At 52.4% G+C, this 21,815-nt stretch overlaps 7 protein-coding genes and 1 non-coding gene across 9 annotated transcripts; 4 read left to right on the plus strand and 4 right to left on the minus strand.

Moving 5' to 3' along the window:
* Nucleotides 1-110: 110 nt before the first annotated feature.
* Nucleotides 111-2,838, minus strand: NCU00126 (hypothetical protein). The gene is made up of 2 exons (XM_952157.3): nucleotides 918-2,838; nucleotides 111-853 (listed from the first exon to the last, which is right to left on the minus strand). The coding sequence occupies exons 1-2, from the start codon at nucleotides 1,554-1,556 to the stop codon at nucleotides 719-721; spliced, it is 774 nt and encodes a 257-aa protein (XP_957250.1). The 5' UTR covers nucleotides 1,557-2,838; the 3' UTR covers nucleotides 111-718.
* NCU16659 (hypothetical protein) lies at nucleotides 2,006-4,296 on the plus strand (the record flags this gene model as incomplete). Its single annotated transcript, XM_011395741.1, has 2 exons — nucleotides 2,006-3,386; nucleotides 3,457-4,296. One exon carries the CDS (start codon nucleotides 2,006-2,008, stop codon nucleotides 2,762-2,764), a length of 759 nt encoding a protein of 252 aa, XP_011394043.1. The 3' UTR covers nucleotides 2,765-3,386; nucleotides 3,457-4,296.
* A 1,002-nt stretch (nucleotides 4,297-5,298) lies between these two features.
* NCU00127 (hypothetical protein) lies at nucleotides 5,299-8,025 on the plus strand. The gene is made up of 2 exons (XM_952158.3): nucleotides 5,299-6,406; nucleotides 6,463-8,025. Exons 1-2 carry the CDS (start codon nucleotides 5,919-5,921, stop codon nucleotides 7,751-7,753), a joined length of 1,779 nt encoding a protein of 592 aa, XP_957251.3. The 5' UTR covers nucleotides 5,299-5,918; the 3' UTR covers nucleotides 7,754-8,025.
* Nucleotides 8,026-10,966: 2,941 nt separating this feature from the next.
* NCU00128 (hypothetical protein) lies at nucleotides 10,967-14,549 on the plus strand (the record flags this gene model as incomplete). Its single annotated transcript, XM_951088.3, has 2 exons — nucleotides 10,967-11,156; nucleotides 11,266-14,549. 2 exons carry the CDS (start codon nucleotides 10,967-10,969, stop codon nucleotides 14,547-14,549), a joined length of 3,474 nt encoding a protein of 1,157 aa, XP_956181.3.
* Nucleotides 14,550-15,294: 745 nt separating this feature from the next.
* On the plus strand, nucleotides 15,295-15,366 carry NCU15233. Its single transcript has one exon. It is a non-coding gene; the product is annotated as a tRNA-Cys (tRNA).
* Nucleotides 15,367-15,667: 301 nt separating this feature from the next.
* On the minus strand, nucleotides 15,668-18,110 carry NCU00129 (AMP-binding domain-containing protein). Its single transcript, XM_951089.2, has 3 exons — nucleotides 17,371-18,110; nucleotides 16,376-17,309; nucleotides 15,668-16,261 (listed from the first exon to the last, which is right to left on the minus strand). Exons 1-3 carry the CDS (start codon nucleotides 17,839-17,841, stop codon nucleotides 15,945-15,947), a joined length of 1,722 nt encoding a protein of 573 aa, XP_956182.1. The 5' UTR covers nucleotides 17,842-18,110; the 3' UTR covers nucleotides 15,668-15,944.
* Nucleotides 17,979-18,769, minus strand: NCU16661 (hypothetical protein). The gene has a single exon (XM_011395742.1). The coding sequence runs from the start codon at nucleotides 18,568-18,570 to the stop codon at nucleotides 18,076-18,078; it is 495 nt and encodes a 164-aa protein (XP_011394044.1). The 5' UTR covers nucleotides 18,571-18,769; the 3' UTR covers nucleotides 17,979-18,075.
* A 631-nt stretch (nucleotides 18,770-19,400) lies between these two features.
* On the minus strand, nucleotides 19,401-21,815 carry gh1-1 (glycosylhydrolase family 1-1). Of its 2 annotated transcripts, XM_011395456.1 has the most exons (3): nucleotides 21,403-21,815; nucleotides 21,172-21,320; nucleotides 19,401-21,078 (listed from the first exon to the last, which is right to left on the minus strand). In XM_011395456.1, the coding sequence occupies exons 2-3, from the start codon at nucleotides 21,213-21,215 to the stop codon at nucleotides 19,692-19,694; spliced, it is 1,431 nt and encodes a 476-aa protein (XP_011393758.1). In that variant the 5' UTR covers nucleotides 21,216-21,320; nucleotides 21,403-21,815; the 3' UTR covers nucleotides 19,401-19,691. The 2 variants fall into 2 exon arrangements, with proteins under 2 accessions (XP_011393758.1, XP_011393759.1); XM_011395457.1 differs by having other exon boundaries at nucleotides 21,172-21,507.

A 21,815-nucleotide genomic window follows, 5' to 3' on the forward strand; every position in this document is an offset into this window, starting at 1 on the left:
GCCAGTGCCGTGATTGAAAGTTGCTATTGTCTCAAAAGCGGATGCTTTGGACGGATGCAGCGGTCCAGTCGAACCTAGGTTGCGACATGATTCAATCAATGGCTTAGGTACTCAAGGGTATGTAGGGCAAATGGAGACGCTTCCTTGTTTGGAGATCGGCGATGAGAAAATGCTACTACTACACTACTCGTCAGGCGGTCTTCGACCAAGCGACTTTGATTGCATGGTAGCTTCATGGCAAACTCCAGACATTTTGTTCAAGCTGAGAGCTCCCGGATTTCCTTCATTTTTTTGTCCTGATTAATTTATCCATAAAAAGCGTCCTCTCTCGCCCATAATTGTATTGTTCTGTGGAAACAGTTCCCTTTGATGCGCAAGCCGCTTCGCTAGGGGCTGAGTGACAATACAGGTTTCCAGAATATCCAAACAACGCCGATGCTAATGAACAGGGTGGTATAATGGTATCAAAAGTGGGTGCAAAAAAGGGGGTAAAAAGAAGAAGGAAAAAGAGGCAACCTCCAGCAATGCATCATTGTGGGGCGTGTGGATGTATCCGACAAGAGCCATCAGTCACATTGACACTCCTCCAGCATGCTCCGCGCGCAATTACTGAGGAGCTTCAGATAGCTCCGTACAGAAGAATAAGCAGAAAGGAGGCATGCGAAGGTATGATCACTAGGCGGGGAGAGCTTCATCGCCAGATCAAGGCGGAAGTCACTCATAAGACAGTTACAGCTGGTGGTTGTTGCGGAGGTTCGACAGGCTCAACTTGAATGGCCCCGTCAGTCCCGCGAGAGGCACCCGGTGTAGGTGGTGCAGGGGCAATCTCGGGATCCGGTATTTGAATATCCAACTACCGTCCTCAAGTTAGCATACGGTCACGGCAGGTAAAGAATACGGTTTAGGAAAAGACGTACTGTCATGTAACCGGTCTTTTTCAGTGGCACGATCTTGGGGGGGATTGTGCCATCTTCACTACCCACCGTCTTCTCCATCTCTTTGTTCCACTGTTCAATCCAATTCTCGAGCTTTTGTAACCGTGCCTTTACACCGGTAAACCCAAAGTCTTCCCATAACCAGCCTGTTGCGAGACCCAGAATGCCGTCCAAAATGTTGCGCCAGTTGTATGGACTAAATATCGGCACAAGCTCGGAGTTCAGCTTTTGGATCACACGCCGGAACTCTTGCTCTGATAACCCTGCCGGCTCGAGGATTTCGGGGTACAGGTTTGAGAACGTAGGAGCCAGATCACCCTCCAATAGCCAATCCCGACGGACTCGGATAATTCGCGTATTAATGTATTCCGGAGAATCCAAGGGGACGTGCGGGTTGAGGTGCGGGTAGCAAGCGTGCTGAGGTCCCCATTCGTCGCCAGCGTCTGGTTGCTGGTCAGGATCCCCCAAAATATCCGAGTCATCTGATGAAATGGCAGAACCAATGCCGGATATCCGTGATCCTATTGACTGCCGGGCGTCCATCACATCCGGTCCTCGTTCCAAGTCGGGAGAAAATCCGGCCCCCCCTCTCTCCTCCTGCTTGGTTTCCGTTGAAGCCATGTCTTCTTTCCCTTTCCCTTTGTCCAAACCTTTCTTTCCGTGGTCGAAGCTCAGCCCAACCGGCACCCGACTCTGGGTGCTTGATATACTTTGACCCCGAGTCCTTCGTCCAGACGCGCTCGATTCCGGGATTTCTTCAATAGCGCGGATGCGAGAGGGTCCTGCGTCTGTCTCCTCCACTCGTTCGATGGGCGAAGGTGGTATGCTAGCTCGTTTCCCTTCAAGGGAATGTCGAAGTGTGCGCGGCAGAGGGGAACGCTGCCCACTGCCTGTACTACGCTCAAGCTGCAGACTGGCTCGAGCACTGATGACTGAATGCCGTGGCTGTTGTTGGTTCTCGGGTACGGTTAACAATGGCTGATCGCCGGTGGCGGTAGCTGTTGGATATGATGGATCGAAATCGAGATGGGGCGAGGGCAGCGAGAGAGGGATCGCCGGCGGCGGAGGCGATGACTGGCGTCTCCTCCGAGTTGCTGCAGCAGGAGCAGGTGGAAGCCTCGGGGTGGAATTGGTCGGATTCCAAAGACGAGCAGGGGATTGGCGATGAGGAGAATGGAACTGGGCGTACTGGCGGTGGAGGGGAAAGTTGGATGTCGCAACTGCGCCGCGGGTTCGAAAGGGTGATTGCAAGAGCGACAATGGAGTATTATCGGGTGCCCTGCGCGGCGAGCGGCCAAAGCCGGGCGCGAGCGCGGGAGAAAGCGCTGCGGGGGGTGGAGGGGAAGGAGTCGAGGTGTGTGCGCCCGGATAGTTGGGTTGTAGCGACGGAGACGGCAGTTGAGGATTATTGGCGGTTAAGGGGTATGGAGAATGCGGCGATGAACGGTATGTTGGAGATGGCGGTTCGATGGTGGTCAAATCTACGGCGGCTGCTTCAGGCAACGAGTAGAGGTGGGCTGGTGGTGCCGTTGGTGAAGCCGTTGGAGCGAGCAATCAGTGGCGGCCGCAGAAACGGCCCCCTCGACAGCGTGGAAATTCCGTCTTGCGCTTGGTGGCCGGGTTCGTGTTGGTCGTCTGCAGCTCTTCGCACTCAGGGGATCCCGACTTGTGATTTGTTGCTTCCTTGTCAAGTCGCCCAAGTCCTGGAGTGTAAAAGCTCCGGTACCGACCCAGGTCGAAACCACAAGCTTGACCACGATCAACCCTGTACGCAGACAGCTAGACTGCTCAAGCCCCGTCGTCGTCGACAGGTCAGCCGTCTTCGTTGAGGTCCACCGGTTCCTCCTGGCTCGCGATCGAGTTGTTGGCTTGCTCCCCTTATCTCGATTAAAGTGACGCCAACCACGGCGGCAGCAGTCGCGGCAGAATTGACACTGGACGATCGGCGTGGAAGGCAACCTGTATAGCCGCAAACTTGACACTTTCTCTCTTTCCCGTAGCCCCGAGGACAGCGCAGGGCGGCAATGACAATGTCGGACAATTGCCAGTTCGTCGGTTGACAATAATTGCGAGTTTCCAGCGATATGCAGGGCGCGGCGCTTGGGGTGCTCTGACTGGCTCCTTTCTCTCGACTGCACGAGTGGGTGTGGAGGCGGTTGATTCCACCTTGACCCAGGGCCGCTCATCAAGCAAGCAGCCCAGCCGACCCAGGTCTTGTCAGCTGGCGGCAACCGACAATCAAATACCACCACCGTTGGTCTTGCTTCCGTCTTCAACGAACCTGGCCTGGATGTACCCAGCAAAGCGACCGACTTGAATCACCCGGCGGATGTGGTTGAAAATCGAAACGAGGTTTGAGGCGATTATCGACAATTCTGATTCTTCATTTGCGATCTGTACAACATCAACGCATGCCGTAGCGAACGCCAGATAGAAAGCTGCTTGATCGAGGTATGGTTGGGTGGTCAGATTGGTCCTTCGTGGGCGCTGAAGAGAAAGCTGATGTTCTAAGTATTTGAAGTTTTTATTCTGCCACCCCTTTTCAATGGTCACCATCAAGCAAAGCTTGGCCCTTACTCCTTCGGCCGTAGGCGGTAGATGATCTCTCAGCATTTCCAGAATCTCCGCGTTCCTGGCAAGCTCACTGGTCAGGGGTATCAACCACCTTCATACCGAGAATGTTACCCAACATCACCGTTGAAAAGCCTCAGCCAGTTCTTGTGCGACGCCCATGACCAGCTGGTGGAATTTGTCTGAATGTCAATTTCCCACTACTTCGGTATGCCCGAACATAGCATGTCTACAAATTGTAATGCCTGGGACGGCCATGCCGTGCGACGTCCTGATGGCATCACAATGCGATAATAGTTTGCTTGTTAGTTTGGTTCTTCGGCCATGGGTTGAACAGGGGAGTTTTGGGGCTTCCATTACCCTTTCGAAAGAGAAACCGTCCTCCTTTCGTGACGATATGGGACAACAACGTCGACAAGGGTCCAGAACGCTACAGAAGCCTCTTACGGATGTCCTCTTAGCCTCTTTCCATATCCTTGGAGGCCTTTGTAGTGTAAAGACTGGATGATATCAGCCTCACGGCGTTCACCCAATCGAAGTGGATCCAGTAAAGCTTTGGCTCTTTGGTACCAGACTATCTATCAAATCAGGGCTGGATTGTACGGATTCGATCTCCGATGGCCGTTACAGATGCATGACACTGAATATCGGACGAACTCATAATCGATCCCGATTTGGTGCGGTGCTCGGACGCTGCAAGTCCAAGCATGAACACCAAGGGTTATGCGTCTGACCAACACATGGGAAAGGCTATAGCGCAAAGAAGGTACACAATTCAAGCAAGAGTTCACGCAATTTTATCTGCAGGTACATATACCGGCGGTGTGTTGTAGTGTACCAGAGCGTACTATGCTTGAGCAATCTTTGGCCTGGCTAGCAGGGTTAGTTACAACCTCTTGTTGCCGTGGGCTCGTTCTTCACATAGATGTTTCCCCAAGAGAGGCATCGATTCTCCATATCTACACCTATTCCTTACAGCCTTTCATGTTCACCTGTCGGCAAGCAAGCAAGCAAGCAAGCGGGGCTTCCACATGGGCGCGCATGTCCGTCCTGCATTAGGGCCAAAAGCCCACGTGCAAAAAGTCCATTGCAAGAGGGACATCGAGTGTGCTTTATTTGGTTTTCACTTCAACCCCAACTGCTCAACGGCTGTTTGCCTATGTATCACCACAGATACTCCACAGGAGAGGAGCATCTCTTCAGTGTCGACTAATTCATTTTACCATGGTGGATGAAAGGAGTTCCGATGCGGCCCTTCCCGTCCGAGACCTTTGAATGTGCCCTTTGCGTCCAGAGGGTTAGACACACACGCAACAAAAAAAAAAAAAAAAAAAAAAAAAAAAAAAAAAAAAAAAAAAAAGACAAGACAAAAAAAAGACAAGATTCCCAGCCGACGCTGACGCAGGGCCTCATTTTACCTAGCCAATGAAATCAATCATCATGGCTATTTGCAGCAGATATTCCGAGCTCTTCCGCAAGCGAGGCCGGGAACCTGACTACCTTATCTGGAGACCCAAGCGGGGTTGAGAATCAGATGTCAGAAAGTTGCTCGTCGTCGCTAACAGCCGTGTGTAGGTGAGTCGATGAGCATGACTGTTAGCACATCGAGGTTTCATTCTTGATACCCAATGCCACCACCTCTCAAGGTGCCACTGCCAATGGCACAATGCAGTGAAACACCAACCTGGAGGAGAGCTGCACGCAATCCAAAGCTCGAACGAGCCAAGCCCAGGGCGGCTAGGGCCATGACTTATAAACCTACCACTTCCTCTTCTTCTCCACTTGGTAGCAAGTCTCTGTCTCTCGGCTTCCCAAACCCTCCGGAGATCTCTTCCAGGCCGTGCGTTTCTTTCAGTTGAGTACGCGTTGCAGCAACATCAAGTCCGTCGCCACCATTCACGCTACTGTGCAGATTGCGGGATCGACTGCCTGGATGGCAGCTCGCTGTGGGCTCCAAAAGACGGAAGCTGAATGAATGACGGACGTGCAGTCATCTGGCATCCGACAGCGACGGGACGAACCCATCTTCCCCGCAACTCCAATTGATCCGTCTAGTCGCAGACTACGTCACAGTGTCCCGCCTTGCACCTACTTACTCACCCGTCCTTGCTTTGCAACATCGCTTCCCTTCGTTGTGAGGGCCGCACCACTATACAACTTAACAACACCCGGCACCCTTCTCAGTCTTGTCCTAGAATAGTCACCTCTGCCAAACACGTCTCCTGTTATTGTCAAAATCTGCAGGCAATCCCTGGGCTCTGGTCGCCGCGAAAATCAAAACACCACTCAGCTGCACATATACCTACGGTGCATTGCGCTCTCGCTCAAAAGTGCTAAAGTACAGCCACGACGCATTCGCTTCGCTGTTCCTGCCCGAGAAGTCAATGACAGACGCAACAACGCCTGGACTCCATGACAGAAGCGCCACCAAAGCCACATCCGATTCACCCCAAGGCCAAAGCTCCAAACATGGCCACAGTAACTTCTACAGAGACCGAGGACACTCCCGCCATGTCGCCGTCCACTCTCGATAGTCGTCCGATGCGCCGGGCCGCAACCATCGGCGAAGGGTCCCAGCCAGCCCAACTTCGCCGCCGCCTCGTGAATTCTCAATCCACCCTAGGGACCTCGTTTGGAGAGTTCAGGCGACGCAGCTCAACCTTCTCGGACTACAGTCTAGATGCCGCAAGAAGGAATCTTCATCATGAGATTTTGAACCCGGCGGCCAGCTTCGATTCCGATGAGCATGGGGCTTCAGAATCCTCCTTGATGCCTTTGGCATTTGCGCTACTGCCAGCCATTGCAGGCATGTTTCACAACAAGGGAAGCGACTTCATTACTGACATTATCCTAATTGTTCTCGCCGCCATCTTTCTCCATTGGTCTCTCACAGTTCCGTGGTACGTTTTGGTGTCTGATATGATGGTCTGCTCTTCCAACTTACACGCTAGCACAGGAACATGTACAAGTCTGCCCAGCAGGTGCGCTTAGAAAACGAGCAAATCGTCGAATCAGCCCTCGACGAAGATGGAACGTCACCCACAGTAACAGCTATCCAAACACCATCCGTGGAGGTCGAAGAACCACGTACTCCGATTGAAAGCAAGCAGACTACCTCTACGAGCGACGAAAACGCTAAACTAGATAGTCCTGAGATACCTATCGCCCCTCAACAAGAACCCCACAGCCCTCGCCACACCCGCCGCGTTGACAAAGCCCTTGGCGAGCTTTACAAAATCGAATCGCTCGCTCTGGTACTTTGTTTTGTCTCTCCGTTGATGATGGCCTATTTACTCCAGATCATGCGCAACCAGTTCAAGTCAGAGGGCGGGCTCGTCTCTGACTTTTCCCTAACGCTTTACATCCTCGCAGCCGAAGTTCGGCCTTTTTCGCACCTCATCAAGCTCATTCAAGCGCGCACGCTACATCTCCAGCGCATCGTCCACAAAAACCCATATTCCGAGTCGGCCATAACTCCAACCAAGTTGCAGGGTATTCTGGAGCGGCTGGGCGACCTGGAACAACGTGCTACAGGCTTAAAGCCATCGAATGGGTCGGCAAACAACCTTGACAACAACGGACAAAACGACGGCTCGGAAGGAGGCCAGGACCAGCAGAACCTGAACCCCAAAGTCCGCGACGGGATGGTGCGTGAAGTCCGCAATACGATTCAGCCCGATCTGGACGCGCTCAACCGTGCAGTCAGACGCTATGAGAAAAAGGCTACTGTTTTGGCTTACCAGACAGAGGCAAGGTTGGGCGCGCTGGATGGCAGACTAAACGATGCTATTGCGCTGGCAGCCGCGGCGGCCAAGGCTGGAGGCACTGGTGCCAGACCGCACGGGAACAACAGCCGCGCAACTGGTGCTTCGGGCGCTAATAGCGGGTTGAGTTTGTTCGGCCTGCTTGCAAAGGCGCTGGATACGATTGTCTGGGCGGCGGCCATGCCGTTCCAGGCATTGTTGGGTCTTGTTGTTTTGTTCCCGCTGAGGGCGGTGGCAGGCTTTCTGAAGGGGGTAACTGGAGGAAGCAGTAGTAGAAGCCGGATTGCCGTTGGTAAGGTTAGTGGCACAGGTATTATGGGTGACGCGAGGAAAGGGATCAATGGGAATGGATTTGCGACTGGACCTGGGAATTCGACCGGATTCTCTCCATACGTCGGCGGGGCCGCTGAATATGGCTTTTCAGCGAGTGGTAGGAGAATGACATCGGGGAGTGGGAGTGGGGCGCGGTATTCAAGGAGATGAGTGAAGACTGACTGTAATGAAGGGATGAGAAAAGAACCATGTCGGGCGGCTGGTTCAATAACCATGACTCTTTTGGCATGGGCGCTACCTACGCTGTTCCTGTTGTTACAAAGTATATATTCTTGTGGTTTCATTTGTCATAGTTGTCATGACCTGTTTCGGTAAGGCGCCAGAAAGCGTAGAGCATTGGGCGAGATACCAACACCACAAAACCTCAAAAAGTTACATTATCACTACAAAATAGACGATACCTTTGAAATCGATTTCTTACTATCTCATTTTGTTGCGGTACCCTACCTTGCCTTGCGCCGACAACTCACCGCGACTACGCCATTCCATGATACATACCTTGACTGACGGCTTCGGGACACGCATCGCCTCACCGTTTTGAACCGGAACAATCAGTCCATGCTCAAGCATACCATGACCGATGGGGAAGGTAAGCTTCAAGAAACCGCCCCCAGTGTCTTAGAACATGAACGGAAGTCCGGCAGTACATACGTGGTATATCAGTTAGCACCATCGACCCGCCTTATCTATATATGTGGCTTCGAGTCACCCATCCAACCCACAATCCATACCAAGCTGTCGGGCTCGGTGAATTCAGTAGCTGACCCAAGATCAAAGTTACGCCAAACGGGTGGTTGCAGACATATTACCGGGGTGCGGGGTATCAAGATCGGTAGATGTTGCCGAAGGGAGGTTGGGATACATTGAAATCGAAGTGGGGAGGAGTGGGGGGGGGGGAGGGCTCGAGAATAAGGCACGAGGGATCGGTAGGTAAGTTAAGATGGGAGGTAATATATGGAAGCTGTCCTGAAGGTGAAGAAAGTGAGCGGGAGTGGTAGGATCAAGAGGGTGTAGAGAGACGCTGAGTTCTGTTTGAGACATGAAGTGCCCGTATGCGTGATGAATGCGTCTAGCCTTTTCGCTTTTTCTTTTTTTTTTTTTTTTTTTTTTTTTTTTTTTTATAGAAAGCTGTTCTTAAATTTGGAAATGGGAGGTACCTGGGAGGCGGGTGCTCGTGAAGAAGGGAGGTTTGGTGATTGAGGTATGTTGACTGGTGGTGATGAGAGAAAGAGCAAGAAAATACATCGGATGACCCATCGTTTGAAGTTGGTCCGGACGGAATGAAAGACGAAAGATGGGGGCGGGGCTGAAAAGGCCCGCCCCGAGCCTCCATCCATCATTGGGATGACCTAGCCCCCCCCCCCCCCCCCCCCCCCCAAACGACGAGCCGACCCAGTTAGGCTGCCCTAACAGGGTGGTACTGTGTAAAAGGCCTCTGGCTTAAATGTTTGGTGGATCCATCAAGGATTGTAGCTCCAGCCCAAACACAAGTGCAACCTTGAAGCTAAGAGCTTAAACCTTATCTGGGTCAACGATGAAATGTGTGACATCACCCAAAAGCAAGCCGACATGGTGGCATCACTAGTGCGAAGAGCCGCCATGTATGTAATCGGGGAGCTCATCGTTTACCGGTTTTCCCTCTCCCGCCCGATAGATTTTCAATCTGGGGGTTGGAGGGAGAATGGAGGGATGAGTGGCCGGAGTCGTCGCGGCCGGAGGGGGGGTCCGTTCGCGTTCTCGCCGTGTCGCCAATGTCCCCCATCCCGTCTCCAAACAACCTACAGTTCCAGCCTTTCTTGGGGTTGCTTTCTGGCACCATGATAACCAATGGATCTCCGAAGCCAAGATGCATTGATGTTCCCACATCAGGTTTCGAGCATGCATCCAAGGAACCTACGTAGAAAGGTACATTGCAGTGGGGACGGAGGCAGAAGCAGAAGCAGGTCCAAAAGGCTGCGGCTGCATCTTCTTTCGCAGTCGGGACTAGCGTGACATCCACCACCACTTTGGCGCCGACTTTCTTACCTGTACAGTACTATCATGTCCCAGCCTTCTGGGATTTAGACAATGGAAAATGCGTTCGTCAAAGGATCATGGACAAACGAACAACGGGAAAGGAGATCGTCACAGAAGGCTCAGTCCACACGGTCGGGGGACGTGAAACTGGCAATCTGCAGGAAGGCTGGACGGGCTCGAACATTCAGTTGCAGTGCGTCGACATGTCCCCGGCATGCCGTCGAAACCAACCTCAGCTGCAGCAGGTTCCAATATGCAGTGTCGGGTGTTATGCACCTTGAGAGATGCTGCAGAATGGACACCTACGCAGCCCTCCTCCAAGATTGGTCGGCCGGCTTTTAGCTGGCAGTCTGTCTCGGTAGTCGGGACGCTTGACTGGCCTCGCTGGACACTGGCATCCACCCCACGGCGGAGAAGCGAGAGAGAGACACCCGGACACCATGCCCAGCGGCGCTGCGGCGCTTCCTAGAGCAGGAATTCCGTACTCTTGGCAAGTAGGAATTGGATCTTGACGCCTCGATTTCCATCCACCCCTTTGCCTGTCCTGGAAGACATGGCAGCATGGTTCCCAGATACGGCACAGCACCAGGGGAGATCCTGGACATCCTCAACGCCATGTCACCACACGTCCCATCCCCTCCTACCCAACCTCTACCTAGCTGGCCCGCTCTCCCGGAGACAATAGAACTTCCAATACCTATGAGACGACAAGCCACCGTCACGTTTTGCTTCGATTCGTGGCCTATCGATTGCCTCTGTCTGATGGTGAAGACCCGACATGGAGAAGCCGCCGAAAAGGTCGACCTCGACGTTGTGCCTCTTCTCCAGGATATATAGCTCTTCTTATACGTGCCTCACCAGGACTCTCCTTCAAAGAGCCTTACAAGACGGGGAAAAAAAAAGTCGTGTTCCTGACGGTACCCATGTCATTACATGTTATCTAAAACCGGTATACCTCTGCCTTCACTATGATCTCGATTCAGGTTTTTATCGTTTGATCGGCCCCGTGTAACCCCCCTCCGGTATCTCCCAGGCCAGTATCCTCCATCTGCTTGCGGTTATCCGGTTCTGGTGTTTTTTTCCCACAGTACTATATCTGGTCTTGTTCTTGCCCATTGTTGCTTTGCTTGGCTATCATCCACTGATAAATCAATCAGTCATGCCATTGGGTCGGATGGGATAGACTACTACCTATGGGTGTCCACAGGCTACATTACTACTCACTTGTCAAAGACTCGAGCCGTCTCGGTGCAGTGCCGTCGACGGAGGCAGCGAAATGAGGATTTCCATCTCGGTTAACGTGAGGCACTTGCTGTGCCTCTACCTCTTCTTCACTCTCACATCAGGATGGTTGAGCAGACCGGAGAGAAGACAACGGTCAGGGATATCGACTACATTCTCCCCAACTCAGGTCCCTACCATTACAATCGAAAACACCATACGTACGCCGGCATCAACATCAGTGGTGCAAAGTTCATCCAAGGGTTCTATACGCGTTACTGTATCTACCTCTGTACCTACGACGACGAACCCTACTGTCTCTACTGCTACCGGGACTACCAATGGTTCTTCCGTTTTTGAAGGTATGTACCTGATTAAGTAGGTGTTCTAGGTGTCAGACAAGGCAGTAGCTTACCAACTTTCAGTTACAATACCCAAAGGTCAACTTCCCATCCAGCCACGGATCACTCCTGGCTGGGCAGTTTCCGGCGCCATACTCATCCTAACAGGTATCGTCTGCGGTATGGTCGGCACCAAGAAAAAATGGCTCCACACATTCCTTACCACCGGCTTCCTCGTCAGCCTAGGAACCACTGTTTTGATTCTCTACGTGACTGATCCGCCAGTCAGTGACGCAGTCCAAGGAGCCTATGTCGTGGCTGCGGTCTGTACTGGCCTGATCGTTGGCGGCCTAGCCATCATATTCCAGGACTTGGCCCAAAGTTCAGCCTGCCTGCTCGCTGGCTTTTGCTTCAGTATGTGGTTGCTTACTCTTGGGCCCGGAGGTCTAATTCACCACAAGGGCGGTAAAGTGGCGTTCATTGTTCTGTTATCCTTGGCCTGGTTTTGTTCATACTTTACTCGATGGACGCGCACTTACAGCCTTATTGCCGCCATCTCCTTTTCGGGTGCCACTGCTGCGGTTCTGGGGATCGATTGCTTCTCACGTGCCGGTTTGAAGGAATTTTGGGTATACATCTGGGACCTAAACGGGGACATCTTTCCCCTCGGCACAGTCACGTATCCGTTAACCCGCGGTATTTGCGCCGAAATAGCAGCTATCATGGTTATCTTTGTTGCCTGGATTGTCTCGCAGCTTAAACCCTGGTGTTTGGGTAGGAATCGAGGAGAATCGAAACCCGCGGACCACGGAAGAAACCTGGAAGCAGAAAGAAATTTGGAAGCAGAAGACGAAAAGACGGCATGTCAGCTGGAAGAAGCGAGAGCTCGCGACCTCCGAGATTGGGAACGGAAGTATGGAGATGGAGAAGTCAGACAGCTGTCTTCAGCGGAAGATTCGGATCTCGGTCATACGGACAGCGAAAATGGAATGCTGCGTCACAGTCAACGCATCATACCGGCAGCTACAACGTCCCGCTCCCGGTCAACCACAGGAATGGACTCGAATATCAGCAATCTTGGGTATGCAGCTGGAGCCATGACCCCTTTATCCCCGGCGCAGGCTACCGCGGCTGCGATGGCTTGCTTCCCAACTCGCAACCTTAACGGAGCTTCAGATGACACGGTCCCGAGTGAGTGCCCTACCGATGCTGGAAGTCCGACAAGTGACGAAGAGAATATGGATTTCAGGGTAAATGATGGGCGAAAAGTGGTGTCATCGGTTATGCCGGCTTCCACACCACGCCCCCAATCTCCATCAGAGACATACACAAGCGCCGAGCCACTGCCTCTCGAGCAGATAGAGAGACAAGATGGCATTGATGAGCTACATGTCCCCTTTGAGAACGATGGGGGAAGTTGGCTTGGACAAACAGAACAGCACCGGTCTACCATGGTGATCAGAAGACTTTCGAACGGCTCGGCTGAGGCTTTTCGAAACCTGTCACCAAAACCTGTACATCGCGGAGCTGAAGGAAATCAACAGACAGGTGATAGTCGTGAAGGAGGGCTTGCGGCGATTTGGAGGATACGAAACGACACGGATTCTGTCGCGGTAAACTTGGATGATTTGGGTTCTGTCAGCAATGATGAAAGCATTGAGGACGACAAGATGGACAAGGATAAGGTTTCTAGCATTGAGACCCAAAGCACTGAAGACACAAGCAAACAGACCGAAGCGTCTGTCAAACCAACCGAGGAAATGGCAGACAAGCTATTGTCTGAGGGTCACAGTAATCAGCCAGATCACTCACAAGCCCACCAAGGATCAGACATTCCATCAACAAGCAGAGGATATGGCCTAATGTTCGATGAGCCATACGAGTTCCAGGGAGAAAAGGAAAAGCCTCAACCGAGTCCAGTGGATGTACCTGCGCTCATGGGAGGGTCAGAGATGAGATTGAGTGGGTCGCCAAAGTCGGATGAATCCTCAGGCAGCAGCCTCCTTAAGGAAAATCATGCACAGGAACTTTCACCGGTTGCTTTGTACCACCGGACAAAAGAATGGGCTAAGCACTTGGATGCTGCAGATATCCCTGAGGAGCCGGCGGCGCCTCAACCTATCGACGGTTCGAAGGAGACGAATTCGAATCTCCCAACCGAAAATCCAGTACCCGTGGATCTCAGCGGTCTCCAACAGACAGCAACGAATGCTAGCTTACCTCGAGCGATCCCCAGAACAACGAGCTTGGTAACAGACTACCTTGCTCGACAACGGGCTATGCATCGGAGCAGCTCCGGGCCTGTGTTGCAAAGATATCCGGAGGACACATATCATGCTTCAGACTCTACACCAGAGCCGGGACGCGTGGCAACAACTAGGGCCTTTCCTTACCGGTCTGCTTCCGAATCCTTCAAAGGACTAACATCAAGACTGTGCACCGAAACAATCGCTGAGGAGGGGGGTGCTCAAAGCCATCAACTTGCTTCACGACAGCTATCGGGCCGTAAGCACCAAATATCACGCTCTGTTTCTCTGGGAGTATCAGCGGTTCCCTCTGCGGTTGGCTCATGTGGTCTTGCTCAAACCCCACGAGCATCTCAACACCAGACACCATCGACATTGATGGATACACGCAAGGCAGTTCTACGCAGCAAGTCCCAGGGACATTCTTTCAACGCCCCGGCAGTGGAGGTCCTCCATGACAGAGCTCCTGCCGTGAAACTGCACTTGGTGCAGGATGGCAGTGACAGTCCTCCGATCGATATCGACAATATCCCCCTATCTCAACGTCGCAAAATCATTCGAGAGAGCAGCTTAACATCTGAATCCAAGAACAGACGATCACGAGATAGGTTCCAAGATCCGACAAACCCGAAATCAAGCCCGAAGCTTAATAACCTATCCTTGGGTCCTTCGACTCCCGATGCCGTCCGCGAAGCGAAACTCGCCAACTTCCGCGACAGTGTCGCCGCTGACTTGCGGGCCTCGTTGAGTCGCAACGCATCGAATAGCAATAACAACACCACTGCAAGAATAACCTCATCAACATCACCACTACAACCACCAGCCACCGTCTACGATCCTTATTCCGTTGGTCATCAATCCAGCGTCATCACGCAAACACAGACACAAGAACAAATTCACTCGGGACTAGGCCGGAGGACATCAACGCAACGAAACACCTACGGGTATGGACAACAACCACCGCAGCAGCAACAGGATCCAACATCAACAGGGGTAGCAGTAGAGACACTGGAAAGACGCAGTAGCGGACAGACACAGTTACAAGTAGCACGAGCGCATCGAGCGCATCGAGCGCATAGGAACGCGATGAGGAGGTTGCAGGCTAGTACTAAGACGGAATGATTATGTTTGGTTTACTAATGCTGGCCGTACAGGGGGTAATGATAACGAGGAGTGTCCGGTGCTCAGAAAAGAGGGGGGGGGGGCTGAAATCGAACGACATGCAAAACATCTGGGGAAGAAAAATAAACAGGATAACAAGACGTTACAAAACTGTGGTTTTCAGCAGATCTACTTCGTTCGTGTATATACTTATTATTATTGCCCTTGGGAAAATGTGGAAAAGGAGGAGGGCTTAGTTTGGTGACTTGATCGGAAGTCGGAGTTCGGGGGAAGGAAGTTCAGGACATGCGGCATGCATGGTCATCTTTAAAAATGGTTGTTGGCGCTCGAAACGATATTTTATTCATCCGTGGCAAAATTAAACCGCTCTCGATATGTTTGGCGTCTTTGCTTACACCTGCTAACTGTCCGTCGAGACCATACGGCCTAACTGATGTGAATAGATTGAAAGCACTCCACTTCCAACATAAAGTGGTACCTAATATATCGCCGCTCTAAAGAAGGCTGTTATTGTGCACCATTACATATGATTGCGACTACTAACTAGTTTGTGCACAAACGGGTTTTTAATTGTCAACACCAAAGTTCTAACAGAATTGTCGATTTTTGTCCGCATTATCTCTTTTGACCTCGGTCGGTTGCATGACGCCTAGCAGTGGATGACTAATCATGGAGCCGTTTCATGCATGATTTCACGCCGGCAATTTTAGGGATTGATCTAACGTTTTATCAATAACTGGGAATTGGACCGGTAGCTCAGGGGTAGAGCGTTCGGCTGCAGTCCGAACGGTCACGCGTTCAAATCGCGTTCAGTCCTCAATCCTCCCAGTTGCTATTTTTTTTTTCCGTTACTTTACGTTCGGGCAGCTCCTTCACTTTAAATCGCCTTCGTATTCTGCCTCGTTCTCTTCTTTTGCCTCAGGATCATTTTTGTTAGTCTGAGTAAGTAGAAGGAGAAGACCCAGATACCGATGGTAGTAAATAGATACAAACGGATAGTATGCGCCTGAACTTCCAATTATGTGTCAATAGAAATGAGTTTAACATCCAGATGCATGCTCTTTGCTCGTAGCATCAGACATATTTTAGAGCATTAGCAAAGAAGTCCAGTCGAGGTTCTACCAACTACACAACATGACGTTTTTTTTTTAGACAGTTGTGCAGAACATATCAGGTTCAGAAAATCGACTGACATTATCTTTTTCGTCGCGAATGCCATCCAAGTCATAACATCGTTACAGCCAAACACCATAACCGCTCCGGGGTTTGGGTGCCGAAACCCCCCCCCCCCAAACAATGCGCCCGATAGTATATACAAGAACCCGCCCAAAAAACTCCTGCCTCGCCAGAATACAAGTCTGCGACAGGAGATTTGTTCAAATTTCCCTTCGTCGCTTAGTTAGGAATGGTTCCCGTCTTAGCCCACACCCGAAGTTCGTTCTTCTTGATCTTGCCCGTGCTAGTCTTGGGCAACTCCTTGACAATTTCAACCTCCCTCGGCACCATGAACTTGCTGATGCTGCTGTTGTGCTTGGCCCAGTCGATGACGTCCTGGCCTGTCAAGCTGGTCTCGCGACCTTCCTTCAGGGTGATGTAGGCCTTGGGCCGCTCGCCCCAGTGGGAGTCGGGAACGGCAACGACGCCGGCCTCGAGAATGTCGGGGTGCTCAGCGAGCATGGACTCAAGAGCTACGGAGGAGATGTTCTCGCCGCCTATTGACTAAAAGATTAGTTCCAAAATTTTTTCCCTCTTATTTCTTTTTTTCTCTTTTTCTTTCTTATGAGAAGACGGGGTAAGAAAAGGGGTTAGAAAACTAGGTTACTTACCAGAGATGATAATATCCTTTGCGCGATCCTGAATATGGATACTTCCATCGGGATGCCAAACGGCCAAGTCGCCCGTGTGTAGCATGCCACCTGCAAACAGCTTTCTCGTCGCTTCGGGGTCCTTGTAGTAGCCTTTGCAGCAGATGTTGCCAGTGAAAATAATCTCACCAACCTCCTGGCCGTTTTTCTCCACGTCAATCAACACTCCCTCGGGCTGGTCGGGCTTGATGATGCGAGCTGGCAAGCTGGTGATAAAGCCATGTCCCTGGCGGGCCATCTTGGCGTACTTGTCATGAGGAGGAAGGTTATCCCACGAAGGAAGGATATAACCCCTCGTAATTGGGCCATAGGTCTCGGTAAGGCCATACACATGCACAGGGAAGAGGTTCAGACTTGTCATCTGCTCGAACAGATGGGGAGTCGGGGGCGAGGCGGCGACAGTAACACGAACGGGCTTGGGAAGAGCCTCGGCCTCCTTGGCAGCGCAAAGGAGGGTGTTAACAGTGGGCGCGGCGCAAAAGTGTGTCACGCCTTCCTCCTTCAGCAACTTCCAGATCAAGGGATAGTCAATCTTGCGTAGGCACACATGGGTCCCACGCACGGCGCAGACGGCCCAAGGAAAAGTCCAGCCCATAGCGTGGAACATGGGAAGTGTCCAGAGGTACTTGGAACGACCATCGGCAACGTTGAGTCCAGACTCGATGACATTGGCGAGCGTGGCAAGATAAGCACCGCGGTGGGTGTATACGCAGCCCTTGGGCTTGGAGGTGGTGCCAGAGGTGAAGGGGATGGCGATCATATCATCCTCATTGGCGACGGTCTGATTCTGTAGATCGGCCCAGCCCTTGCTGCCGGTGGCCTTATCGTGGTTGAGACCCTCCATTACCGCCTCATCAAAAGGGCCGCAAAGCGCACCTTCTGTGGCATCAGTGTCCTGTACATGGTGTCAGCAGTTTCTTCATCTAGCTTACAATCGTCTCCCAAAAGCTACATACAACATCAATAATAACGGGGACACCAGGGTGCTCCTTCTTGTACGAGTTGAGAAGGTGGGCGTATTCGGCATCGGCGATAATGGAATCCACCTCTGCAAAGTCGAAAATGTAGGTAATATCCTCAGGCTTCAGGCGGATGTTGACAGGCACTATGACACCGCCAGCCGCTACGATACCATAAACAGACTCGAGGAAGGCCGGGGTGTTGGGAGCCAGGAGGCCAACGCGCTTGTAGCCATGCTTGCGTAGGTAGTAGGCAAGACCCCGAGCGCGATCGGCGAACTCGATGTAGGAACGCCTGAGTGTCTTGCCGTTGGCGGTGATGTGAAAGATGGCCTCGGCCTCAGGCTCAATGGCAGCCGCCCGCTCAAGGAAGACGGTGGGCGTTAGATTGTGGATGTGATGTGCTGGCTGTCCATGGGGAAGCAGGTGGTTCAGGACGCTCCTGAGTCTTGATGGCGCACCGGACATGGTTAAAGTTGTGTGTGATTGGCTGATGGGTGGTGAACAGAGGTGGGGTGTAGTAACTTGTCAAGTCGACGACGCTGGAATGTTCTTCGAGACAAATAAGTTGGGCGTGTGGTGTAATCTCAGGGCTGGAAACTAGACAGGCAGGACGACTGAAGATGATGGGTATAATATCAGGTATCGTGAACTCCACAAAAACGAAACTAAACTGGACGATTGAAGAAAGCAAGCGGTTGTTCAACACACTAAGAGTAAGTCGGGAAGGACGGAAGTGACGGAAGTTAAAAAGACAGACAGAGAAGAAGAGCAACAACAAATCAGGAGGTGTCGATATGTATAAGACACACAAAGGACCAAGACAGATTTATAGTTTGCAAGGATCACAGGGCAGAGCCTCCTCACATCTGGAGAATGACGAGCAGGGGAATTCGGCAAACGGGGATAACGGTGTTGGGCCTTTCTGGATCTGGGCATTTCCAGCTGTCCGAACTCCATCATATCCAAGATCCTCGGGCCAAGCCAGCCAATCCACGGGGCGGAGGCTATGACCAGCACCAGAGTGTTGGAGACGCACGCTCTTCTTGGTGGACGTTCCAACATCGACATCGGCGGGGTTGTCTCGAGTTTGTAGTGTACGGGGTTGCCAGCGGGGTTCACATGAGGTTTGTAGTGTACGGGGTCGGCACGGTCGAGATGGGGTATACTCCGCAATCTGTCCTCGCCGGGGATCATGGAACCGGAGGAGATGGATATGTAAGCACGGTAGTGTACAAACCCCAAGCAGCCGCCTGGCCAGGAACACCTGACGATCGACTCAGTGCATCACCGCGCTGAACCGTTGTCGGAAACCAAGACCTCCACCTTTCTGAAGAACCGATGTCGCACCAGCAGAGGAGCTGGAGCTGACCGAACAAGTATCGGCGGTGATATTGTGTGTTGGCAGTGCTCCTATCCCGAACTCGTTGTTCTCCTTGTTGTGAGTTGTCGATGACAGTTCGCCATGGCCGCTGCTTGGCTGGAGTCCTCTGGCTTGCCCCGCCAGTGATAAAAAGGTCAAGGAGAACCCGACCTGTCAACCCCAGATTCGGCCAAACTGCCAAGAGGAACGCATTCTGGGGTTGGCGTGTCTCAGGTGACTGTGTGGCTCGTGCGCTCTCTGCTTCTAGTGTAATCACTCAGCAGCGCCCCCAATTGATCTCGAATTGAATTGAGGAGAAAGGAGGGGTCCCGCGCCAAGTTGCCGAAGCCGGTTAGAAAATGTCGGATCCCGTGTCCCGCGGTAGAGATACCCCACACTCAAACAGCTTCCCCAACTTTCCTGAACTCCAAATCGTCCCCCTTGTCTCATACAGGATCCCGCCAACTTCTTCAACTCACCATTGTTGACCCCAAACCATCTCCTCGACCGGACATTCCGATTCCTCTTGGGTGTAAAAGATTATCTGCCCCGACACAAACCTGGAATCAATGCGCCGGCACAGTTCGGATGATGCTTTGCGTCATCCCGCTTGGGACGATCCTCATTGGCGTCACGGGAAATCCATACGCTCGAGACGCAGAATGGATGGAAAACATGACAGGGGGTCCCACTAACAAGCCAGGCACGCCCACGGACACAATATGTTGAGGTACAACACCAAGCATCACGATTCGACATGCAGCTGCTCGATTACACGGCTTCTATGTACCAGACAACGCAATACGCGAATGCGCACTCAAGGAGGGGGTCGAAAAAAACAGAGGACCCCTGAACACTAAACCCTTGCAAATCATTCCCATTCCCTTGCTGACGCTTGCCCAATTCATCACAAATTTCATAACAGATAATCCACCCATGCTTTCTTCTTGCCCCGTTAGTCCTTCTTGATCAAAGAGTCAAAGAGCGGCTTCAAGCTCTTGGCGCTCTTCTTGGGGTACCTCTTCTGGTCGTTCTCATAGTCGACATAGGTAACGCCGAACCGCGTCTCATAGCCCTCGGCCCACTCAAAGTTGTCCATCAAGCTCCAGGCAAGATATCCCTTGACGTTGACGCCGTCCTCGCTATGCGCCTTGGCCATGGCGTTGACGTAGTCGTTGAAGTACTTGACGCGGAAGTCGTCCTCGACAATTTGCTTGAGCGGCATGGCGTTCTCGCCCTTGAGACTGGTCCCGTTCTCGGTCACGTAGATCTTGGGGTATCCGTAGCGCTTGCTGAGCCAGTTGAGCAGGTCGCGGAAGCCCTGGGCGTGCGGCCGGAGCCAGAACGACTGGGTCTCGGGCCCGATGCAGTTACCCTTCTTGTTGTAGAAGAGCGTCTCGAGGTTGCCGAGGAAGTCGTCCTCGGGAGGGACGCCCTTCTTGTGCTTGATGTAGTTGGCTGTGTAGTGGTTCATGCCGTAGAAGTCGTTGGAACCCTTGACAAGCGCCACCTCCTCGGGCGTAAACTCGGGCAGCCGGTCACCGAGCTGTTTGCGCATCGAGTCGGGGTACTTTCCAAAGTAGATGGGGTCTGCGAACCAGCTGATGGCGAACTCAATCTTGCGGTCGCACGCCTCGACGTCCAAGGGGTCCTCTGGATCCCAGGGAAGAGTGGCGTCGCCGTTCAAGGTGATACCGATCTCGCCGCCCTGCGTGGGCTTGAAGTCTTCTCGGTACACCTTGACGGCACGCCCGTGAGCGATGAGCAGGTTATGGCCGACGATCCAGGGCTCGCGAGCGCTGTCACCAACGGGTGACTTGGTACGGTCGGAGGTGTGGCCAGGGGCAAAGTAGCCCGAGTTGTAGCCGAGGATGGAGCTGCACCAGGGCTCGTTGAAGGTGATCCAGTGCTTGCACTTGGGAATGGCCTTGAACATAGTGCGGGCGTAGTGCTCAAAGTCGAGGGGGAACTCTTCACGGTTCAGAAGACCGCCGTAGCGCTTGTCGAGACCATCGGGAAGATCCCAGTGGAAGAGGGTGATAAAGGGGGTAATACCAGCCTCGAGCAGGTCATCGACAAACTTGACATAGTGGTCGATGCCCTTCTGGTTGATGGGGTCGTTGCGACCACCAACGGGGATGATGCGAGACCAGGAGATGGAGAAGCGGTAGGCGGTGGCGCCGAGAGACTTGAGGAGGTCAATGTCCTCCTTGGTGCGGTTGTAAGAGTCGCAGGCGACGGCACCAGAGCTGCCGTCGGCGATTTTACCGGGAATGTTGCAGAAAGTATCCCAGATAGAGGGGCCACGGCCGTCGGCGTGGATAGCACCCTCAATCTGATAGCTAATGCAGAGATATCCGTATCAGTTGTTGAGCTCTGAACATAAGGTGTTGCTGATAATAAGTCCGGAATCTCAGCTGAGAATTTGCACTTACGCCGCAGTAGCGAAGCCCCAGAGGAAATCCTTAGGAAGAGACATGATAAATGCTTATCTCGTTGGACAATGTGAGGTTTTCCAGAGATGGGTCAGGGGAGATATCTGAGAATGACTCCGCCAAACTGACTGTAAGCTACTCAACCCTAGCTGCTATGCAACCGGCTATCTGTCAGACTGGGATAGACGAGGAAAGGGACTGAAGAAGAACTGGGAAAGAAAGGGAGCCCACGAAGGAAGAACGCAGCCTCAAGTGAGGGCGCGATGGTTATCTTATAGCCATGGCCCATGAAAACGACCTCCCAAAGGGGATACTTGATGCCCCCCATTTCTCCCGTGTTTCGGACCGTCGACACCGAGAGAAAAGCTAGGCATAGCCTGAGAGGAGATCAATGGTACCCAGAAGAGATCAGGCAAGGTCAGTACAACATCGTTAGTAAGTGTAATTTGTACCTACACCATGATCCATACAGTATGTAGTTCTACCTGTTCGTTTGTGCTTGGGTGTGTGTGTGGTTCCCAACGCTTCTTTGTGTGCTTCCATCCCCACGCTTTTCGAATCTTGCCCGCACACATAGGAACACAGCACACAGCAGCCCATGTCATGGTAATCAGCAGAGAACCAAACCCGAAGCTTGTCTTGGG

Source organism: Neurospora crassa, linkage group III, assembly GCF_000182925.2.
Source record: "Neurospora crassa OR74A linkage group III, whole genome shotgun sequence".
Lineage (NCBI taxonomy): Eukaryota > Fungi > Ascomycota > Sordariomycetes > Sordariales > Sordariaceae > Neurospora > Neurospora crassa.